General features: G+C 39.3%; 1 protein-coding gene across 1 annotated transcript in view; it reads right to left on the reverse strand.

The window, feature by feature from the left end:
* Cubn (cubilin) overlaps window positions 1-25,404 on the reverse strand; it is a 225,265-nt gene that overhangs the window by 20,688 nt on the left and 179,173 nt on the right. The window contains 5 exon segments of the mRNA XM_028870517.2: window positions 11,745-11,962; window positions 15,943-16,072; window positions 18,175-18,375; window positions 21,830-21,979; window positions 24,082-24,238. Of these exon segments, the coding sequence (XP_028726350.1) occupies window positions 11,745-11,962; window positions 15,943-16,072; window positions 18,175-18,375; window positions 21,830-21,979; window positions 24,082-24,238 (856 nt within the window).

Below are 25,404 nucleotides of genomic sequence, written 5' to 3' on the forward strand. Positions count from 1 at the left end.
TGAATCCTCTGGACAAGTAGTAATTGTTAAACTTTTAAGGCATCTACAGCTCCTTGAAAGGCTTTTTGATCAGAAAAATAGTAGTATCATTTTATCTGGAATTACATCTGGTAGTAGCCTCTTACATATAAGGAGGAGAAGTTCACTAGAGGAGGTGATGCCAGCAGAGAGATGGTTGCTGCAGTATACATCTGGATTGGCAAGAGGCAGTGAAGAGTTGGAACTTAATATACATTACACCATTAATATATCAGCTTCAAAAATGAAATGCTACTTTAAAAAGTTAACCTATAGATTTTGTCACTATTTGCATGTTAGTTATTGCTAACAAGTTAATAAGGGGAAAACGATCAGATGACTCTTCTCACTCAAAGTGAATGGCATTATGCACACTTACTACTCAGTAGCAGCAATACCACTAATAAAAGTGATGCCATAAGGTAGATAGGCCTCGAATGGAGACGGGCAAGCAATATCTGCACTCCCATAAATGATTAAAAAAAATGCTTCAGTTATAAGCAACTGACATCTGACTGGCTACACAGTATCACTGTAGTAATAGCAAACACACAGACACAGACAGACAGACAGACAGACACACACACACACACACACACACACACACACACACAGAGAGAGAGAGAGAGAGAGAGAGAGATCTTGTCTGAGTTATCAAACTATTACAGAGAACCCAATTTACCCAATTTATAAAATACAGAGAACAAATAAGATGGAAAACTAACATTACTTAATATTAATCAATATTATCAGTTAGATAACCCTGGCCAAAGTAGCCAAGTAACTATAGGAAAAATGATATTATATGAGTGAATAGAAGTTTACAGTGTTCTGGAAATGATAATTACAGAGAATGCCCCATTTTAGTATTTAAACATAGTGCAGCTTCTCCACACTTCAGACCTCCTAAGGTAGATGGGAACACAAGTGTGCATATCTTTGGGGGATGTAAACAGCAGTCTTAACAAAATGAGGATGCCTTTGTAGGTTTTCCAATCATGATCGTGATGCCCCTTGCTCATAGAATCTCTCTTCCTCTCTTCGACTGAACTCCTGGAGCTTGGCCTGGTGCTTGGCTGTGGATCTCTGCATCTGCTTCCATCAGTTACTGAATGAAGGCTCTATGATGACAGGATATTCACTGATCTGATTACTGGGGTAAGCCAGTTCAGGGGAACTCATGAACTTGAGACCAACAGCTGTGGAGCCTCCACGGAACTGGGCTAGGCCTTCTGCATAGGTTAGACAGTTGTGTAGCTTGATCTGCTTAAGGGGCCCCCTGGCAGTAGGATCAGAATCCATCCCTAGTGCATGAGCGGGCTTTTTGGAGCCCACTACCTATGGTGGGACACCTTGCACAGCCTTGATGCAGGGGGAGGGGCTTGGACCTGCCTCTACTGAAGGCATCAGGCTCTGCTGACTCCCCAGGGGAGGCCATACCTTGTTAAAGGAGGGAATGATGGGAGAAGTCTGGAGGGGAGGGAGGAGGGAAGAGAGGGGGAATCTGTGGTTGGTAGGCAAAATGAATAAAAAATTTCTGAATAAAAATAAAAAACAATAAACAAAACAAAATGAGGATACAATGTCAAAAAGTTCTATGGCCACATTGCTGTGCCCAAATATCTATAGTAACAAGATATAATAGGATTGTGAGTATGGAAGAGTCCCATATACTAAAATATCTGTATTTTCTGTATTGGTATTTTGAAGTTCCTTTTCTTCTGGTAAAGACATCGTAACATGTTCTGCTTCGACATCACAAATCCATCATCTTTTCCATTACCACACATTCTTCTACCATTTAGAAAGTGCTTAGCCACCGGCACCTGCTTTAGCAGTCAGACTGTCAGAGACACTCGGATGACACATCCTGGACCCAAGAACAAATGTCACTATAGCAGTCTTCTGTACGTTGGAAACATTTAGCTCAAGAGAGCTATTTCCGCAGAGAAAGAAAATGTGCAGGGGCTGGCGGGGAGGGGCGGGGGTAACCCTACTGGAGATATAAACCCACATTCAGCAGAGCGATCCCAGCCAGATCTACTTAATTAACTCAGTAACTGAATCCTGAATGACTAAACTTCAGAGTGCAGCACAAGGCAGCATCAGTCTGAAAAGAGAAGAAATAGCTGCCGTATCTCGGAGAAACATCTTAGAGGCTGCAGTGGAGGGAGACGACTTTATTAAGAAGTTATTTCGAGGACTGCCATTTTTGTGACTGACACTTTAATGAGGTCTTTGGGATGGTATCTCTCTGTTTCTGGACTCTTGCTGCTCTAGAGGTTAGTGGTCAGCTGCACTTCAGATAATGATCACCCTGACTTCAGCACAGTCCTGCTTTCCAGCACCAGCTGTGGCTGGAGGTGATAGCCCAAGAGTGCTGGAAGCATGACACAAATGCATCTAAGAATCAGTGCTCTAGCAAGACAGAGCATGCCATGGTGGTTTCTCTTCAACCACGCAGGCCCTGAGCTTCACAATCCGAGTTTGGAGTAAAGCTCGCTGTGACTTTCACAGCCGCACAACCAACTGATCCAGGGTTGTGAACTCACTGGAGAATTCCACGTGGTTTTTGATGGCCCTGCTGTGCTTCTTTCTCTAAAAGGGTTTCATAGACTACAACACAGCTTCATGATTAAAAAGAAAACAAAAACAAAACCTCTCAGAAAACTAGGATTAGAAGGGAAATTTCTCAATTTGATAAAGAATATCTGCACAACTTATAGCCATTAGCAAACCTTTAAAAAGTGTGTGTGTGTGTGTGTGTGTGTGTGTTCATGCTTGTGGAGACCAGAGTCTAATGTCCAGTATATTTTGCAATCGTTCTCCATATTGTATTTTGAGATAGAGCCTCTCACTGAGTCTGGAGCTTGCTGATTCTGCTGTAGACTTAGACCCATATAAAAAGGGGACTTGGTGGGGAAAACGAAGCCATCTGTTGTTATTCCTTTTCACTCTACACATCCAGATATATTTGTATGAGCTGGTCTTTGGTCTGCAGTGCCATACCGGTTTAAAGAAAAGTAAAGCAGCTGATGAGTAATGTAATCTGTATGGTGAGAGCTAAAATAAATAACATGTGTGTAATAACATAAAAGAAGAGTGATAAAAATGATTAATTTTTTTTAAGAAGCAAAGAAAAGGAGCTAGAGGCTCAAAAGCACCTGCCACCAAGCCTGAAGCCTGGGGTTCAATGCTCAGGACCTATACACTGGTTGACTCCTGCAAAGTTCTCCTCTAATGTTCTATGCACCATGCACTCCATTCCCAAACACATGCACACACAATAAGTGAAAAATAAAATGCAATCAAAAGTTTATAGGCAAGGAAGGATGGTTGTGGGAACACACGAGGAGGCAGGGAAAACAGCTAAGAGCACAAAGACTGAGTGAAATCTGACAACACCAGTCATTTTGTTGCCCATAAATATATTAATTGTTAAATTCCCCAATGGGAAGAAAAAGCCAAACATCAAATACATTCTTCAGCACAGAAAAAGGCTGGAAGTAAAGGGTCAACAAATATGCCATGGACATATATGCGCACAAGTATAAGTAGAGTTTTTAACCAAATGCCTTTTGGGTCCAGAAGAAAGCCATGCATAATTATTCTAAATCAGAAAAAATGGAAATTATGATTAAGATGTTTTCAAAAGTTATTGCATAATGATATGAGTTAATCTCCCAGGAGGATACAGTGACTTTAGGCATGATTGTTCTTTATCGAGTGTATGGATCTCAGTGAGTGCCTTTTTTAACCTCCTAAGATAAACCAGTAAGAGCTGGGAATTCCTGGCTTCTCAAATGAGTATGGAGAATTTTCTAGCTTAATCAACACTACAACCCTATAAAGTATTAATGATGAGTGTGCCCATTTTATAGATTAGAAAACCAAGACAGTAGCTAAGCACATTGTCCAAGGCCAAACTTGTTAGAATTATAAACTGGCTCTGACACTCCAAAGCATACATACTATTCAGGACTGCCATTTTCACGATATCATACTGAATTTACAAGGAGCTGTTGACTTCTAACTATGAGTTTATTAAGCATAGGACTTGTTAAACTCACCAGTGCATCCTTCAAATCACTGCCTGCATAATAAGTAGCTAAAGAATATTGAAAAAACAATGAAGGAATACATTGAGTACAAATAGCTGTTAGATGGATCTTTGCCTTCTAGCATAGGGCTATAAAGGGAATTTTCATAATTAAATTTATTTTTGATTTATAAAGTGTTGCATGATTATAAAAATGTGTATATGCACATGTATATATATACATACATATATATATATATTAGCAAAATGACTGTTTATCCTTGATTCTAAGTCTTCTTTCAAAGCCAACTTTTCTAGTTTTCATGCCATATTTGACTGCATATTTCAGCAGAACAGCGGTAAAAATTTCACCAAAAGATACGAAATAATGACTATATAAGTCATTCCAACAGGTTGTCTCATAGTAAGAAAATGCTCCTTTTGCAACAACAAATGATGTCAGGTCTATTACTTAAGGGACTTGAATCTCTGAGTATTGGGGTAGTATGTCAGTAGGTAGAATGCATTCATTCATTTGTAGAATTCAGGACATATTAATGAGCATACTCTCTATTTAAAGGTAATATGATTTTACTAAATATTCACAATTATATAAGCAGAAGTTTATAAAGGAAAACATTTTGTTTAAAAAAATGCTACGTTAATAGTCACGTAGTACTTGGATGTCATAAAATAGATGATATATAAGAGGTGAAATTTATAAAATCAGAGCCAACAATCAAGAGTTTTATAATAACAATTTAAAGAAGGAAATATTTTTTTTTATTTTCATTAATGTGTTATCTCATACTAAATATATAAGCTCATTTTTTTTTAACTTTTACTATCCTGGTGTCATACTGTTTAATGGTGACAGAGATCAATTCCCCTCCTGTCAAAACTTGCTGTGTCCTTGACAAGTCACTTAATTCCCTTGTGACTTCTTCCTACATTTTTAAACTTGAGTACCTGACAAGTGTACCAATCAGGGTTGCGCCGTCAGAATAAAATATCTAAATCCCTTCATTTTTTTTCAGAACCCTAGGTAAGAAATGTCACTAAATTGAAGTCCATAGTTTGAAGCTACTAGTTTTTGTCATACAGATTTATTATCTTTATTGTAATATAAATATACTCCCTATGTCTGTACTTAACCATGCGAGGGCTTCACTTTTATGCCATGCAAAGCCAACAGGGCAAATGTGACATTTTTCTATCAACACCAAAAAGGTGACTTTTACAGCATATATTCATATCTACAAAATACATATACTTGCTATATTTACAATTATGTAGTAAATTATGTTTAAAGTATAATTTTGTTATTTATATAAATGTTAAATAAGTCATATGTATTTCAATATTACATATTATAACATTTTATACAACATATCACTATTATTGGAAATATGTAGAGGTTATATACCATTTGTTATAAATATGCCATATATAAATATGCCATATATATATATGCATATATATGCCATATATATATATATATGCCATATATAAATAAAAGTAATAGTAAATCACAAGTGTACTATTCAGGACTGGCATCCTATGATTTAAAAACAGAACCAAGTGAGAAGATGAACATGGAAAGAAGGAGTGCTAACACAAAGGGAGAGGAAAACTAACTCTTCTTTTAGGAAATATTCCCAGGACCTCTCCTTAGCCTAGTATTTCTATAAGTTGCCCCAGAGGCAACACAGGCCAATTAGGAAAGTTTGGGTTGGAAGATGGTCAAGTCTAATTCAATGCTTGGCTTTGGCCACAAACAAATTACTTAATCTTTAATAAATAGTTCTCATTTCCTCCTTTGTAAAATACACTAAGTCCTGCCTCATAAGGTAGTCATGAGGATTAAATGAATCAGTCTAGGTAAGGGAGCTTGGAGGAGAAGCTTAGTGATGGGCAGTCACTGTCATAACAGACTATAAAGTACCATACAAAGTGAACTTGCTAGCAAGTTAGAACAAAGGGATACATAGTCCCATAATACTTTTTAATATTTCTGAATGACTCATTGATAACTAAAGTCTGTTTAAATTTTATTGTCGACTGTATTTTGCTTTTATGTACCTGAGAATACAATATCAATGCCAATCCAGTGAGCATAAGGATGATTATAGGAAATTTATGGTTACAATAACTTAACCCAGACATCCAGTTATTGGAGACAAAGCTGAGTTGCATTTTGCAGAGGGTGTGGCTTCCATCGTGCAGAATCACTGCTTCCCAGATCTTTCTCTCTAAATGCTTTTCACTATGTTACCTTATCTGACCATTAATCTGACCACATAGTTTGGTCTCTAAAAAGCCATCTGGCTTATTGTCTCAAGGACAGACAACCCTATCCTTCCAGACTTGGGGAAAACCTAGCCATTCAGGGGGCAGGGAGGAGGGTAGGTACTTGATTGTGGGGGATACTGGAATATGTTTATTAAAACCTTTTCCTTGCTTGATCTAAAACTTAACTCCTGTCTCCTACATGATTCTGTGTGGTTTTGATGTACTATGCGCTAGCTGGTTTTTTTATCCCATTCACACATTCTAAGCTAAGCAAATACTCTTATCAGTGAGTCCCTGAAGAATAAGCTGCAGATAACCTTGTGTTTAGCTTTATCCTCTGGGGACAGCTAATCAACAGTGAAAGCAAGCAGGCTTGCAAGGGGCAGGAACGAGCTTAGTCTAGTTTCCTTTAAATGGGTTTACAATGTCAGCTCATCTCATTCTCAAGCTTCATAAAAGGAAGCAAATGACATTAAGAAACCAGACGAATAGCATCCCCTGGTTGCTTTCAAGTCATACCCTACCATTGCTTCCCTGAAAGTTATATGAGTAGTGATTTATCAAATTATTGAACTGATAACCCAGCTATCTGACTGTACTGTGCTTCTAGGAGTCAGGACAGTTGGCAGCCTGTCGCCAGCTGCTCAGAGGCGCCTAGAGACACATACACACATATTTTTAATGTCAGTGAATGTTTGAAAGTGCATTCTTTTATTGCCAGGCTACACAATTTCAGAGTGCCTCTCAGAGTTCAAACTTGATACCACAACTGGGAAGGCTAAATATAACTAGAAGTGGAATTCTCAAGTGGGCATGAGAGCCTCAAATGGAGAGTCTCCTCCATTTGCTGAGACCATGGTTTTCATTTCTGTGACCCCAGGCTCTCTGTAATCGCTGTCTTTTATATCCTCCTTTTAGAAGTCAACCATTTTTTATCCCCTCACCTTCTTTCCACCCTTCTCATTGTCTGCACTTTTAGCACATTTGAGAGATGTTTTCCAAGAGTATGATAGCAGGTCCAGAGACCGAGATCATGTGACCCAATTTTGAATCAGATCCAGTATCTCCAGAACTGGATGAAAGGGATTCTACTCTCTTCCCTGTAAAATAGCTTAACTCTATGAATTGTGAATCAATTTTGAAAATAAATTAAATATAGTTATAATATATCAGGCACATATAAATGTAATTTCAAAGTAGGCATAATTTACCCATCTATTCTTCAGTTCATTCTCACAGTCACTATTGATGGAGTAACATTTATTTATGTCTGAGGCCTCTACAAAACCTTAGGATGTAATTAGAATTTAACTTCTGAGTTGACTTAAGTTATAAAATATACTTTAGGACAGCTATGGTATGTTCCAGGAACTAATCTTCTTTACCTTTAATAGATTCTTAAAGGATAGAAAGTGGTAATATTTCAAGCTGATCTTCTTCAGTAGATAAAAAAATTGAGCATAGAGAGATGAGGGATTTTTTTCTAAAGCTCCAACACAGGCAGTGGGATGATGAGTCACCTGCATCCTGAGTACCTGAATCCTGGCACACAGCTCTTCCCCTTTGGCCACACTCCTGCCTTTGTTGCCTTGTGATTCATTCTGTCCTTGACAGACATGTGTTTTTGTATTCATGCTTTCTCCTCACAGCATCCCCACCCCCCACCGACTTTGCCCTGAATGCTGCCAACTCTTCTCCACATGACTAACAAGCCAGGTGAAGGAAGACGGATAGTGGCCTCCATCTTTGACATATTTGCTGTGATCAGCAGGAGGCAGGGAGCTTAACGATGTGCTTCTGGCCACTGAGGTCCCTGATGCAGCTTTTTTCTCCAGGGACAGGGATTTGTCTCCTTGGATTGCAGGGACTCCTAATTGTCTCTTGGGCTAGTCATTGATTCCAATGCCCAAAAACGTATTGGGCCAGGTTTAGTGTTGTATACTAGAATTGTGCTGAAGTGGTACACAATGAATTATTTGAGGGGAGGGGTGGATGAGAGCTAGGGAGATAGCCGAGTAGATAAAGTGCTTGCTACACAAGCTTGAGGCCTAGAGCTTGGAACCTAATGTTGTATATAGAAGCTGGCCTGACAAGGTGACTCACCTGTAACCACAGCTCTTGGGAAGTGGAGACAGATTCTAGAAGAAGCTGGCTATCTACACTAGCTACACTGGTAAGCTATGGGTCAATTGAGAGACCTTGTCTGGATGTGTAAGGTAAAGAATGACTGAAGCAGAGTCCAGCCTCATCTCTTGGGCCTCCATATGCACACACATGTGGATATACATCATTCGTGCATACCACACACACATACACACAAACTACTAAAAAAGAAAAAAGAAAACGAAAGTACAATGGTACTGAAAGTACACACCTAGCTCTGTGTCTAGAAGATCTGTGTATAACATAATGAGTAGTCATGAAAGACTCATAACATCATGAAAGACTCAGCAAAACACTTGGGCATGAGGTCAGTATAGTAAGGAATGGAGGCAAGAGCTGTAAAAACATGTGTTCAAAGATGAAGTGTTTCATTCATAACAAGTGCAAGTTGGCCACAGCCGAATGGAGCCGTTCTGGCAAAGGAGAGGCTAAAACTAAAGCTATCAGAAATTATTGAAAAGCAGAGTGCTTTTAATGTCAGTTCTGTCCTGTAATGCTGACACACATCATCCAAACCCACAGAAACAGTGAGATCTCAGGCCATTGGTGGTCTGATAAAGGGTGAGCACTTGGTCCAGGAAAATGCTCACCTTCCTAGATCATTTCATTTCCTGGATCCTGGAAAGCTCGGTACAATCATTTCTCTGACTTCCCTTCTTTCAGGCCAGGCACCCATGTTGTGTTGACACTCATGGGAAATCTGAGAAAATTTTATGTCATGGTTAGGTGCCAGGCCCTGGTATTGGCTTTGCTTTCACCTATCCCTACACTTGAGCAATAATTCCACAAAAGAAAGGAGACTCAACTTCATCATTTATTTACTAATTAACTATGGATAGTTCCCCCAGATTCTCTCCATCAATGAGAAGGACAAATGTAGCAGATGCACAGGGAGATGCTGCACTGTCTCGTAAGTACAGAAGCTGATTTTACTTAAGTTTGAAAAATTAAAGTGGATGTGCATAAATTATCATCAACTGTATAATCAACAGCAAAGCTGCAGAAGCTGTACTTAGGGAATCCAGTTGAGATCAAACTAAACAGAAATGTCAAGGACTACAGTGTTTACCCAGGGAAGGTGTTGTTCAGGCAGATTGATAGCCTTGGAAATGAGCAGCCAGTCTGGTCCACAGAGTAGCTGTCTCCTTATGGAAAAGATGGGGTGTCTAAATGGATGAGGTGAAAGAGAAAGGTGTATGCGATTAGCCAAGGCTGACCTTTCACTTCTCATTTTTCATTAAGTCTGTAAGGAAAAGATTCTAGAAACCCTAGAACTGCGATGGCATTTGTGACTCCTTCTCCTCTCCACACAGAACAACAAAGAAAGCTGTAAGTTATTTAGACTGGCCAGTACACCCAGTTGTGTGAGCTAAAAAGCTTTGTAAGACCCAATTAAAAATTACAATACTCGAGTTCCCACTGAAAAGTACAGTTAATAGTTAAATTATTTCTTGAAGGTCTTCAAGTGGACAATGGCATTTACACCTATGGGAAAGTGGTAACATTTTCTACAGGAAGCACAATGCAGCCCAATACATGCGATCCTTCATGCAAAATTAGTGTCCAAAGGAAAGTGGGGGTTTCTTTTCAAATAGCCTGCAGCGTTTTACATACCGCTTCCCCCATACCATTCTAGCAAGGCCACATTCTGTGTCCTGGGAGACTTGCTTTCAGGTTATTGCCATGACAGCTGAAAAGGGTAAGTGGCAAAGTGCCTTTCTGATACAACTGTCACAACGCCTGCCCTTGATGGGGAGCTTCAAATCATCAGTGTCCGTCTGATAACTCTCTCCAGGAAGGTGCTAATGGGGCTGGAGAGAGGGCTCTGTAGTCAGGATTTCTTGCTGCTCAGTCACAAGAACCCAAAAGGGAGAGTTTGGAGGCCAGCACCCACATGGTGCAGACCCCAATAACTGCAGCTCTGAGTACCTTCTCTGGACTCCAAGGACATCTGCACATGCATGTGCATATATAATCATATAGACATGTGCATATGGATACACTCACATAAATAAATAAATCATTAAAAATAAATTCAAAAAGCAGGACATAGAAAACGTAATGGAGTTTAAAGTATTCTCTGTTTTCATGTCACAGAGATGGAGGTGAATTAGGCCATAGGAAAAGAGAAAAGCCTGGAAAAAAGGAGCCCTGATTATTTATTGTGGCAAAGTCTTCCTGTCTTTCTGAATCTTCTCAGAGAATGGGATTTGTTTGTGGATCTGTTAGATCTCAGAACATCAATCACATCAATATTCAAGGAAAAAATCAAAATGCTTCTCAGAGTCAAATAAAAATTATGCCACTTATGCAATTAGTACAAAAAGAGAACTGATTATTTTTTTTTTTGGTTTTTCGAGACAGGGTTTCTCTGTGTAGCTTTGCGCCTTTCCTGGAGCTCACTTGTAGCCCAGGCTGGCCTCGAACTCACAGAGATCCGCTGCTCTGCTCCGAGTGCTGGGATTAAAGGCGTGCGCCACCACGCCCGGCAAGAACTGATTATTTTAAATGACTGGCATTTCTATGCTCATCTTAGGCAGATAATTATCTTTCATGTGCAGTGGCAATAAACTGGCCTGTTCTTCTCAGTTTATCCTCACGCTCAGCCATCCGCCATCTCACAATGACTCGGAGACCACCCTCTCCAGCTCAAATGCCTTTTCAACTATCTCTTAGATATCTCTACCTATGTACCTGACAAGCCTACTAGCCTCAAATATGGCAAACTAAATACAGCATTCTTCCTGTACTCAGAACAGACTGAGGTACCACCTAGGTAGAGTCAGGTGACATCATTTAACAAGTTGCCTTTAAGATCACATTGTCAACTTGCATTCCCTCATAATGTCCCACCAAGTTCCAAATGCTACATTTCTGATGTATTTGGCCTTCTAAAGAACTTTGGTATTTTGATCCTTTCTTTACCTCTATTCCCACTTGTGCTAGTTAGAGCCTCAGCCATTTCCCATCAGGACCTTTGTCCTAAGTTCCTCTTTCCTTCCTTAGGTGGTTGGGTTCTTGGAGCATTCCTTTTTACAATCATAAAACCATTACATACATTCTCAAGACTCGTTACCACTCTAGGAATAAAGCAACCATAGTCAATGAGGCTTCTGTGTGGGCTTCCTCTATGTGTAAATGAAAATCAGCTGGGATTAGCTGGTGGGGAAAATTCAAAAAAGCAGGAGAGTAGGGGTAGCAAGAAAAAGACTTTCATGTCTCAAATGCTCACCTATTGTCTCCCAGAAAAATATTTCCCAACCTCTTGCTGTTTGAGAAGAATCTGTCTTGAATAGCAGGGTCAGGCTGTTATTGGTACTCTTCAGATTTTGTGGAATTGTGGGACCACAGAACTTTCCAAGAGACTGATTTCCAATGCTAGGACCATCGAAAACTTCCAGGTAGTCATGGTTGCATAAGTTGGAGGGAACCACGTCGAAATGCTTGAACCTGTGAAGTACACCTGGTTATTATTCATGTTCTGTTTTATATGCCCATTAAATTGTACTATAGTTCTTATAACATTTAAAAACACATAAAGCAAAAGACTGTCCACACAGTATTCAAGCTTCACTTGGAAAGAGATCTTATAAACAAGACATTGCTGATGTGTTCAAACGTGAAGTCAATATTTGTTGGGTAACTGCAATATACTAAGAGCTGTGATAGGAGCTGGGGATGTAAAGATGAATAAAATATAGTTCTACATTCCAAGACAATCGAGGCCTAGGTTCAAGTGAGGTCAATTTTTAGAAGATTTTTTTTATTCTTTCACAATTACATACATTCATAATAAACTTTGATCTTATCTCCTCATTATTCTTTCACCCACCTCTCTCCTGCTGAACCCCTTTCTGTTCCCAGCAATCATCTCACTACTTCCATGGCTTTTTTGATGTGCCTTGTAGCATTTAACTAGAGTTGCTTGTGTAAGTATGGTGGGGTGGGTGTTACTTCTTGAACAAGAGCAACTTACTAGTGACTACACCTTCAAGGAACATGACTCCTTCCAACATTTCTTCCCATTACCTGCCTCTAGGTCCTGGGATTATTAACAAGTTGGCCTACGTTATCACACCAATAACATGCTAGGGTTTTTTTTAGTCTCACCTAAAAGTATACTCTTTCACTTTTTTTCTTGTGTTGTATGATAATTGGCACTGCTGTCTCATTCTTTATTTGTGTGAAGAATGCTAAGACAAATATAAGAAATTCTGGTTCATATAGCTCAACTATGGTTCTTCCAGTTTCTTGTTACCATCTTTTAACATGAAGTTTATAGAAACACCAAGTGCAACAATGTGATACAGCCAAATTACTGCACCTGGTACAAAGCCTGTCCTCAGTAAAATTAAGTTATGGTTTTATAAAACAAGAATATGGAATAATTTGGGTTCTTATGAAATAAGAAGCAGTGGTAACATAAAATGAACTAAACTCTGCTGTGTCACTGGACTAATCTAACAAGAAATTCATATATTGATCCCTGAGTTGATCACTGGAGGCTCCCGACACAGACCCTGCCCTCCCTCCCTAGCACTGGGTAGGGATAATGAGATGTGCACACACAGAAGTCTAATGTGGCCTAGGACCTGCCCTGGCTACAGAAATGCCAGCAGAGGCTAAGGCACTACTTGTTTTGATATACAGCCTTTCTGTTGCAGTGGGGATCACAGACACAAATGTAAGAGTGAAGCTCCCATCTGCCCTGGTCACTGGGTGAGCACACACAGCTGGCCGAGCATCTTGTCGGCCATACTGAGACTACTCATACCAAAGAGAAGTAAAGTGCTAAATCAGCGTGCCTCGGGCTGCTGGCCACCACTGCAGCCTTCCTGACAAATTCATCCTGGCTTCCCCTTTGACGGCCTTAGTTAGTATTTTATTCCAGGCCTGTGCCCTGCCAGTTCTTTTCTTTTCTTTCTTTCTTTCTTTTTTTTTTTTTTTTTTTTTTTTTTTTTTTTTTGTTTTGTTTTTTGTTTTTGAGATAAAGTCCTGAGATTTTTGATGTAGACCAGGCTGGCCTTAAACTCACAGAAATCAGCCTGCCTCCGCCTCCCAAGTGCTTTAAGTAACTATTCCTAAATACTCCAAAAAGGAAGACTTCATAGGTGCTTTATCTTAGACCCATACGACAGGCTTAGTTCTGCAATCTGAATAATTTTTGCTAACAGATTTAATGGACAGTATGACAATATGGAATAATTCTGAAATACCAAATAGCTAAATATTTCCTTTTCATGAGCATTAAAATAACCCTGAGTCTTTCCCTAAAGGATTTTGGCTAGTCAGATGAATGTTTTTGAAGATCCAGGCAAAAAACTTCTTAATCTATTGCATAAAATTCAACATTGACTGTTGTCTTTAAAGAATATCATGTCAGAAAAATAGGAAGACCATTTCCAATGACATTTTTATTTATTTTAATTGTTATTTTTGACATATTTGAGTTTATTGTGTATAGACAACATATTTGTTCTTATAAAAGAATCTAAAAAGAATGACACAATCTGAGTTTTCAAGGGCACTCAAATCTGCCATGAATTCCCCCAAACAGCACAGAAAATGCTGAGAAAAACTCCTTTTCCTGTGTGTGTCCAGTACATTTTCTGAGCCTGTGTAGAAGGCTGTTTTTTTTTTTTTTACTAATATGGACGCCTTCACAATCCCTGTAATAGTATCTGTCTCATAGAATAAAGGCTACTAGATGTATACTGTGAATACCTTTCCAAAATGCAGAAAGACCTGTGAATGTTCATCTCCAGGCTCAGGCTGGAAATGTTAACATGTATGTATGTTTTATATACATGTTATGTCTTTGTCAGTGATGATCTGGATATTTCTCCTCCAAATTCCCATGTTAAAATCTTAACTCTAGGTGGACAGTGTTATGAAGTAAGGGCTCTCAGAGGTGATTGGGTTGTGAGAGTACAGTCTTTGTGAATGGAATTGGTGTTCTTATGAATGAGTTCTGAGAATGCCCTCGCACCCTCCACTGCTGAAGGACAAGTCTGGTACGGCTAGCAGGTATTTTCTTCTATGAACCAGAAAGTGCATGACCATCTGATGCTGAAACTTCCTATCTTGAACCCCTCAGACTAAAACTATGAGAATTTTTGTTGTATATAAGTCATTTATCTCGTGGCACGTTGTTACAGCAGCTTATACATTCTATACATGTAAGAAGCAAACACTATCACAAGCAGCCTAGACAAGCTGTGCCTGGACTTCCATTCTGGGATGGCCAATTCCTTCTCCGTCCTCTTCCTCCTAGTAGTTTGTCAGCTTTTGTTCTAAGACTTGCAGGACCTTTATCCCTAGGACACATTTTCTTCGCAAATAATCTCAGGCAGGATTGACATACAGTGTTCTTCAAAGTCCCACGTATAAATTACTTTCTTCTTGAGCTAAATCAATTTGATGAGTCCTGCCTTACACTTCATGAACCAAATGGACACAAAGTGCTGAAAGTGAACTTTGGAGTTCATAATCATCAGGAAAGAACCTATCAGTGACAAATAGGGGACAGATGAGCAGGCATTTGTACCAGCTTGTCAAGCATCTACATGGACAACTCTGCATTGTGCACCAACTAGCCTAATGTTCAGATTTCCTATCGCATGCTGAGAATTTCATGATCAGTGAAACTGAAGAGATGGAAATAAAGCATCTTAGAAAGAGGTCTCTTACATTATCCCTCTGGATAATGGAGGCTGCATTCTTTTTATAAGTCTTACTTGGAATAAGCAGAATTAGAGAGATAACTTATTTGTGACATAATTTATCACATAGAGCAACAATTTAGAGTGGCTTTGATTCACAAGTAAAAATTAACTTTGTGGGATAAAGTTTATCTTCAAGAGACAAAAAGCAATAGAATTACTCAGGACATGGGTTTGTAAGGCCACTTGATGTAAGTCCAGATTTTCATGCTTCATTTAAATATGTGTTACTTTGGGGAAGCTATGTGACCTTTTGAGACACTTATACAAGCATGCTTGCATATCTCTCATGACAGTTTTATCAGTACAGTGTTACAATGTACAGTAACACGAAAGTGTTGAGCAAAGCTTCTTGTGTATAATAACTGTTGAACAAATGGCAACCGTTATTCCTAGCCCTTCCTAATCCTCTTTGATGTTAAGGAGGGCTTGTAACTTGACAGCTATTTTATGAAATTCCATCACAACTGTTGAGAAATTGCAAGGACGGTGTTAACTGGTCAAGCCCCTGTTTTAACATCCATCCCCATTGGATTGTGTGGAGGATCAGAGGCCTACTATGTAGGCTTTCCTGCTACATGGAACCCCTTTGTCTTTCTCTAGATTCCAGCGAGGCCACTGTGAGGACTCCTGCTCTCCATCAGTGAGGAAGCTTTCCTGTGAACAGAGCTGAGGGGGATTTTCTTAAGGCAAATTTGTCTCACATACCTAAGTTGAATCAATCTGTCGCTTCTTACGTAGATGCTGTAGACACAGTAGGCATTGTTGGGGTAGTTGGTGTTTGTTTCTAAAGGACTGTTTAAGATCCCAACGGACTGGTTGTAGGTTCCTCCACAGGCTGTAACAGAAGACAAGCCAATGTGCACATGATGATTATGACTCATAACATGGCCAAATCTTTTGGGGGAATAGTCTAAGGTATTGTTTACTGTTTCCTAAAAGAGTTCATATTGATTGTTCTTCAGATGACATAACCCTCCTTCAATGTGTTAATGAATAATGTTGAGTTTCCCAGGCAGGAGAAAAGGAGAGAAATGGAGAAGACCATTTGAAAGCACATTTTGGAGGGGAATAAGTCTAATTAAAAACAAAAACAGAATTAAAGCAACAAGAAAGCAACATTTCATATGTTGGGTTATATCTGTCCCTTCACTCTAAATTACAGGTTGACAGAGAGATGGTGTGGCAAGTGGGTTCTCAAATAAAACAGGCAGAACCCCAGTTGTCTCTGTTCATAGTGGAAGATTGCAATGTAGAAATCCAAATCAACATGGATTCAGGTCCTCTCTTTTAGGCATACAATGTTATAGGTGAAATGTTGGAAGTCAGTTACCTCTGTGGGTCAAATATCTTACTCTCAAGTTCTACAAATTTGTATTTAGTTGTGAGATTAGTAAAGTTTATACTTGCCCAAATTTGTGTTATTTGTCTTCAATAAGCATGAGACTATTTGGCCTGCTCCCTACTCTAAGTTCAGCTGTTAACAGCCCGTGGCCCTTTGTAATACCCACCAGTCAACAAAGTAATCACCACAAAATATAATGATGTTCCATCATAACTAATAAGGTATTGTTTTTATATGAATTGTATCTAGCAAGGATCAGACGTTCCCACCTAATGATGGTATTTCCATGAGCATGTTTATTTGTTTTATGATTCTAAAATTGTACAAAGCTCGTATATTTTGATGATGTTTCTATGGTCACCAGTGAATACACTCCACTAACATATCACCAAGATTAGATCCAATTTGCGGCTGTTATTTAAGGCTTTTGTTTATTTGGTTTTGCCTCAACTCTGACCATTTGCAGGGCAAATTCTTCTCTGTGCCAAAAATCTTCATACATTCAGACCTCTGGATACAGCAGTCATAAATTAAAGGTCATCTGGGTAGCAACTGCTTTATTTCACTCAATGCCAATTAGACGATCTCTGAAAGCTTATCAGTGGCTGAACAACTTCTCCGCACACTACCGAGATCTGAAGCCAGAAGCAGCCACATTCTCTAAGTAAGTGACACTGAAGAGTGGTTGAGCCATGCTCACTAGACTGTAAGAAAATAAGGGGCAATAAGTGGAAGAATCCACATCAGGGGCTTAATTCTCCAAAGTAGTAGTTAAGAACAAAACAAATCCTCTTCACCCAAGACCAGGAGAGAGTATGAGCTCTATTTTATTGATGCAATCAGACATAGGAAGCATCACAGAATCATTCTCTCTACTTGCCGAGGGTCAGGAGCCAGATGTCAGCTCCTGAGAACAAACCATGAGAATCTTTTCATGAGTAAATACATGTTTTGGCGTTCTCTGTAGATGCGCGGCAGATTTCTCTATTTGAAGAGAAACTACTTTATTTCCTACCATTAGCCATTCATGTGGCCGAGCAAAGACACAACAAACCCAGGAACGGTTTTCTGGGCTTGTTTCACTGAAGTGGCTGTGCTGGATAACACACAGTTACAAAGTAAATCTCAATTCTCTGTTTTATATTCAGAGGGTAAATTTAGCTAAAGTTCAGGGGAAGTGTTTATTTTTTAAAAATATATATATATATTTTAATTTATGCATATAATTGTGTGCCTGCTTGTCTGTATGTGCATCACATGTAGATAGTGCCCACAGAGGCCAAAAGAGGGCATTGTGAACTGTTGTGTGAGCACTGGGAACCAAATATAGGTCTTTGAAAGAGCAGCAAGTGCTTTTAGCCACAGAGCCATCTCTACAGTCCCCAATGGTTTATTTCTAAAGAGAAATAACTACTTTTGATTCATGTATCTAATTGATCGGTTGTTTTTCTTTCTTTCTTTCTTTTTTTTTTTTTTTTTTTTGCTGTAATGTCTCTGAATCTTTAAGTTGTTGACTTACGATGCATCATAACAAAATCTCCTTATGTGAATTACAGAAGAAAAAAATTCCAAATAATAGCAGTATAGTTACTTACTAGTGACTCTGTAGGAAATCTTGAACCCAAAGTCTGTGGCGTATGCGTTAGAATAAAAGTTGAGCGACACTGGGCCATCCACGGTGAGGGGATGCAAGGACTCAGAACCACATATGGTCACAAGAGGAGTGGAAGAGAGGTTGTGACCTTTGATGATGTGCAAGCCGTCGTGATCACAGTCTCCAGTGATGGCTGAGCGATCTACACAGAACACAGAATGACCGACATCAGAGCAGAACTGCTGTAGACAAGTGATGCTATAAACAGACAAAATACCACAATTCTGTGACTGACCCAGAAATCACAACCAAAATTAAGAGATGGTTCTCTATATTAATATGTAACTTCAGTTCCAGATGAAATAATATTTATCCAGGGGACAAAACATGGAAAGAAAAGAGAAAGTAGACAGAACCCAGAACAAATAAACTCAGCTGTTACTCAGAATTTCCTTCTCTACAGAACCGTTTTATTTACCCAGGGATTATAAACCAGAGGCAACTTGCCTCCAAAGGGAGATGTGATATCTGAAGACTTTTTTTTTTTTTTTTTTTGCTGCCACATTGGAGAATGAGATAGAGGCCAGAGAATCTGTTAAACAGGCTTTAACACACATGGAACCATTCCCATACTCTGAGCACTCTTGCCACAAAAACAGAACAGAAACTAACAAAAACAAAACCCCCAAAACCAGGCAGCCCACATGTCAGCAGTGCTGTCTTTGAGAGAAACTTAGCAAGGTAAAGATAAGAGGGACCATGAGCAGAACATGAGAAACTCCTTCATGTTTCCTGACAGCCCTTTCCAATGTTCATGCAAATGTCAGTTTCAGGGCTTTGGTGATTGTAATTCACATCAACATTTTTTTTCTAATTTAAAGCAAAGGTATGCTTGATCCCTTCCCTTCCTGCAAGACAACATACAGCAGTTTTCAAAGGCATTAAGGAGACTTTTGCTGCTGCTGTGTATTTGTGTTTATAGGTGAGTGTCAACAGCATCATATGTAAGTAGATAATCCTCTAAAATATTTTACCAACGTACACACTAAGTTCTAATGTAAAAGTTACCATCCCACGCTCAATCAAACTTCTGTGATAAATAAATTCTCTCAACACCATTGTAAAAAGTATATCCTTGTACACAAATATTTGAACAATTTCTTATTCATTAGAATACAATTTTATAGTTTGAGTTATTAGAACTAATGCAGGAATGTTTTCCAGGTTTTTCCAAAGGCTCTTTGGCGAGGTGTTCCCAGTTGACACTCCCACAGCACTTTAGGATGTGCTAGTCTTCCCAATTCTACATTCCGACCACCCTACAGAGAGAACTGGCAACCAATCCCTATCTCTTCTGCTCTTTGTACTGCAGTCCTAGCCCCATGAGACCCTGTTCTCTGTGTGTGATTTCTTTATTCTGGACTTTTCACACAAGTAGAATCATGGAATGCAATCTTTCATGTTTGGTTTGTTTTACTTGGTCAACCACATGGACTATAGAAATATCTTTAGCTACCAAAAATGTAAAAAATTGTAAAGTCACACAATGCAGGGAAACATTACCAATGCTGGATTTGGTTCTTGGTCCCATATTAGCTCAACATGCCTGCTGTGCATGTATCCTTACAGATTTGAAGATGCAGAAGTATCTTGACAGAATTGCAAATTAATTGTAGTTTATAAATAGATGATTTGTGAAAAAAGATAATTATGACCAAGAGTAGATGAAAACACCCATCCAGTTGAAGGAATTTCTTGTCGTGTCCTCATTAAACATCTAGTGTATTTAATCAGCCACAGCCTGGCTCAAACCAACAACCTTCCTGTTTATCCACCAACAGTCCTCTCCATAGAGGTGGGAAGTGAGCAGAGAAGAAGTGCATGTGCTTAGGAACCTCCCCGCTGAGGAATCAGGACTTGGGAGGTGAAGATTACAGAACATAGATGAAAGGATATCCCATGGTGCTATTTCATGAAAGCAGAGTAGATCCTAATCTTACCCATCTAATCACTCATTCAGTATTGATTGAGTGCCCATTCTGACTCACAGAATTGTTCCTCTCACTGGATAGTTTCCAATGGATGTGTGATGGTAGGTGTGTATGTTATAATGCATGTGTGTAGAGTATAAATGTAAATGAATAAATTAAAAGCTATGAGCCTGGCCTAATGACATAGACCTGTAATCCCAACTACTTAGGAGTCTGAGGCATATTACAAGTCTATAGAGTAAGTTCACGGCCAACTTGAGTAGTTTAGCCAGTCTCTATCTCAAAACAAAAAGTAAAAGTAGGCCTGAAGACTTAACTCAGTGGCAGATCAATTGCCAAACTTGGTGTATATCGCTCAGTTTAATCCTCTGTGCTTGGGGAAAAAAAGATGCTATATTAAATATAACAAGTTTCAGATGCATTTTATTTAACCAATTTTATGTGGTGCCTGTGATTTAATGTTGTTGTTTCATTTTTTTTTTCCATTCTGGATGCAATATATAAAATGGTACTTTTGTTCTTTAAAAACCAGAAGGAAGCCAGGCCTATGTCCTCAGCTTCTCTGCAAACTGAGGCAGGAGTTATAGCCTTGCTTGGTCTACATAAAGAGTTCAAGACCAGCTTGGCAGCTTAATGGGACCCTGTTTTACAATAAAGAGTAATGGGTGTGGTTATAGCTTAGCTGTAAGGAGCTTGCTGTACCTGCCCAAAGTTCAGTCCTCAGTACGGAGATAAAAGGGATTTTTTTTAATTGAAATTTTATTTGTATTTACATTATAGTTTAGAACATGTTTTTTATTGTCTTCAAGTAGCGGTTTTAGACCACTCTGCCTACATCTCTCTCATTAATAGCTTAATTATTTTTTGTTTGCTTGAAATAAATTGAATCTTTGGCTGTTATCACAAAACAAGAGATGAGTAATGGTGAATATGTGGGTATTTAAGCTGGTGTAGCCATTATGAAAAAGAGGCCCTCAAAAAGTTAAAAATAGACCTATACTTTTCAGCAACTCCACTCCTGGGCGTACACCCAGAGGAAATGAAGTCGGTGTCATGAAGACCAATCTATTCTTCCATGTTTGTTGCAGAATTATTCATAGTAGCCAAGACATGAAATCAACTCAAGAGTCCTTTGCCTGGTGAATAAAGAGAATGACACACAGAGACAGACAGATGAATAAGCACAATGGGATACTATTCTGTCTTTGTGAAGAAGGAAATAATGTAGTTTTGTGGCAATATGAATAAATTTCAAGGCATTATGCTAAATGAAAAAACAATATACAGGAAAAATGAATTGCACACAATCTCATTTCTCTGTGAAATCTAAAACAGCTAAGCTTGGAGACTAGAACAATATGCAAGGATGAGGAGACATCTATCAAAGATCACAATACTTAATATTATTTTTGCAAAAGGAATAAATTCAGAAAATCTTCTGTACAACATGGGAATTATAATTAATAATGATGCATTATCTACTTGAGCATTGCTAAAAGAATAGACTCTAGATGTTCTCACAATCAAAAATTTGTATGTTAGTAGATTTTTTTAACTCGCCTGACATAGCCATGCTGCCAGCCATCCTTATATCAAAACCTTTATCAAAGCCCTTTATCATTTGTCAGTTAAAATTAATTAATTGTTGGGAAGGGATAAACATACCTTCCAAATGGAAAGACACAAAGGTCAGGATGACCAGAGACTGAGGTTCAACGTCTATGAAGTAGGTGCAGTTCATGTTGTTGTCATACTGCTTTGGGAAGTTTGGAGAGATGATGTCACCTCTGGAGCCATTGAACCTACGTCCACATCCTACACAAGAATAAAAAACCATCATCAAGACATTTGTTATCACCTGTAGCAACCATTTCATAAAGAGAAAGATGTAAGACCCCCTTTCACAAAGTCTCTACAGAAAATATCTTGAGGCACTCCAAATGGAAGGAGAGGACCAAGAGAATGACTCTTTGGTTTAAAAGTCAACATGCGTGCAAAATAAAAACTTATTAGAATATCATGAGGAATTTTAGATGCTACATAGTAGATACTTTGCCATACAATACACTTATTTTTAAGCCTCAAAATATTTTTAAGATTAATTATCAAAGATTAAATATCATTCATGTAAAGAAACGAAACATATGAAAGTGAATTGGAGGCCTGGGGCCATGACTCAGCCTGGACAGTGACTGCCTTGCAAGCAGGAGAGAACCTGAGCTCTTTGTTTTCCAGGGGAAAACAAAGCCAGGCTTCGTGGAGCACCCTGGGAATTCCAGTTGTGGGGAGAAAGAGTGAGGAAGACCCCTGGGGCTTGGCTGACCAGCCAGTCCAGCCTATGTAGTGAGTTACAGGTCAATTCAAGATTCTCCATCAACAAAGCAAAAGAAAACAAAGAAGGTGGACAGCACCTGAGGAATACCCAAGGCTTCCATATGCACTCACTTATACACATATACACCTACACACACATGCACAAGCATGCACATACAGTGTGATTTATCTCTGAAAATTACTTTATATTTTATTTGAAAAGTATTATAGTAGTCACCTAAAGAGTTTATAAAGTGTTTTCTAAATGTCCTATTAGAAAACTGTTTCTTATTTTTTAAATCTAATCACAATAACAATGATAGTTGCTTTTTTTTTTTTTTTTGTTTTTTTTTTGGTTTTTTCGAGACAGGGTTTCTCTGCGTAGCTTTGCGCCTTTCCTGAGCTCACTTGTAGCTAGCTGGCCTCGAACTCACAGAGATCCGCCTGGCTCTGCCTCCCGAGTGCTGGGATTAAAGGCGTGCGCCACCACTGCCCGGCGATAGTTGCTTTTAAAAGCTAGTTTAGTTACTAGTCATGAAATTTATCAGATTTTTGCATGAATCTCGGGTGCAGGAAATACAGATACAGAAGGTGGTTGTGGTAGTACACACCAGTACTCCCATCTACTCTGGAAGCAGAGGAAGGAGTATAAGCCCAAGGCAAGCCTGGGCTGCACTGGAGCTTCAGGGCTAGCTTAGGCAACTTAGCTAGACATGTGTCAAAACTTCAGAAGTGGAGAGGAAAGGGTTGGAAACGTGCAAACTAAAGTAGTGCTTCTCTAGCATATAAAAAGCCCTAGGTTCAACCACACTATTGCAGAGACTAATACATTTGCATTACTAATGCAACATTTGTTTTCATATATCTCTAGCTAATGTATGTCACCCTCTGACTGGTAAATTATGCATCCTTTTACACTGAATATCTCTCTCTCTCTCTCTCTCTCTCTCTCTCTCTCTCTCTCTCTCTCTCTCTCTTTCTCTCTCTCTCTCTCTCTCACACACACACACACACACACACACACGTGTCATCTGAATACCAAGGCTACATCAGAAGTTGGCCATCATTAATTACTCCCTTTCCATCACCCTTGTTCTGTTACTCAAATCTGAAATATCTGTTTGCTGCATTATTGCCTCCGATGCTTTTCCCCAAGCTTTTCCTTAAACAACGCTTTGCAAATCGTGGCCACTTGATTTCATTCAGCCAGATGCACAGGCCACAGCATCTCAAGCTTGAAAACCGCTATAGTTGCCACTAACCTAATTCGTGCTCAGCAATCAGTGTAGTGGAACCTTTTGTGTCACGCCCAGTTGACCTGCTCTCGAATTCAGCTCTGAGAGCACTGTATTTTTTTTTTCTCCAAACTGGTTTCAAACTCCATTTCTTCCTGTCTTTGCCTTCTTTGGAATATAGGCACCTACAGCCATGCCTATATTCCACTGACTTTCGAAGGAAGGGTGTTCCTACAGAAGCATGTGGCTCACTCATGTTCCTTCCCAGGATCCTTACGGAGCCATTCTTGATGGGGCTCTCCCATTGTTCCCCAAGCCTGTCGGAGGTACCTGCCCTTCCTCAAGGGTTTAGATTCCAGTGCCACTTACGGCTTACGAAGGATGCAGAGAAGCCCTGGCCTGGCATCTCCTCAGATTGGAAGACAGCAGTGAATATGTTTCCTGATGTGACAATGGGACCGGGAGCCACATCCCCACAGCTTGTGGCTAACAGGGTATCATTGGTCTCCAAAGTTCCTCCCCAGACCTGTTGGGGGCAAAAACATGACTTAATGCTAACAGTTTTTCACCTGCAACATCTTAACAGGTTTAGGTTTAAATATAATTATATTCAATCCTATAGGGAAAAAAAAATAAGACCAAATAAGTCACATGCAAATCTGGAATATTTTCTTTTGAGAATGATTTTTAAAGCTGGTATTTAAGTGGTTTATTTCATCCTAGTTGCTCTAATGAGGTTGAATTTGGGTTTTGTAGAGCTGGACAGTGAGGTTTTCCTCTGATTGGTCTGCCTTAGATAATCCTGCCTTCTCCATGGGCATTTGGCCATGAAAGTAGTCTCCTTTGGTCTGGAAGGAAGTGACTAGATAGAGTAAAAGAGCCAAGGATGCTGTGTACAGTCTAAAAACCTTCTTAGTGCCTGCAGAAATATTCTGATCTCTTTTAATCCCACCCTAGCAGATACAAGTGATTTGTGTTGCCACTTTGGATTTTTGTCAACTTTGCAATAAATTCATCAATTTTCTTTATTTTCCTAATGAATTCCTATTGTCAAGTTCATTAATTTCCATTTCTATCATTATTTTCTTGATTATTGGCTTTGACTTTATTAAAAATGTACATGAAGTCTTTAGTGTTATCAATTTACTTTTAAACAAAGGTTTTGCCATAATCTATATACTTGACTGGTCTTATTTTCTTTGATTGCCTTCTGTGTGTTTTTAAAGTTCCTTTGAGACTTCTTCTTTGACCCATGGGTTATTTTAAGGTGTTTAATGCCAGTGTGTTTTATCATACAGTGTGTTTTGTCTTTGTCAAAAACCTTTCTGAATCTTCAGGCCTGGCCAATGACATTTACAAAAGTTTTCCCTGCCAAGCCCGATGTCCACCTTCCTCATCCACCTTTTCCACAGCCAACATGTTCCAGTCTGTGAAGTGAGTTGCTGTAAAGGTTTCAGGCCCTGACGGCCAAGTACACTCTCATACATAGGTGCATTCATAGCCCAGGCATCTTTGCGGGGGGTGGGGGGGGTGGGGGGGTGGGGGGTGGGGGTCCTGTTTTTCAGCAGCCCCCAGCTGGAGGCCTTTACTGCAACTTTGCCAAGACCTCTTGTGAGGGGAAGGGAGAAAGTTGAGGTGTTTTCTTCCACTAAGTCAGTCAGTACTCAGTGTTTTCTGTTTTTGTCTGGGGCT

Source organism: Peromyscus leucopus, chromosome 5, assembly GCF_004664715.2.
Source record: "Peromyscus leucopus breed LL Stock chromosome 5, UCI_PerLeu_2.1, whole genome shotgun sequence".
In the NCBI taxonomy this organism is placed as follows: Eukaryota; Metazoa; Chordata; class Mammalia; order Rodentia; family Cricetidae; genus Peromyscus; species Peromyscus leucopus.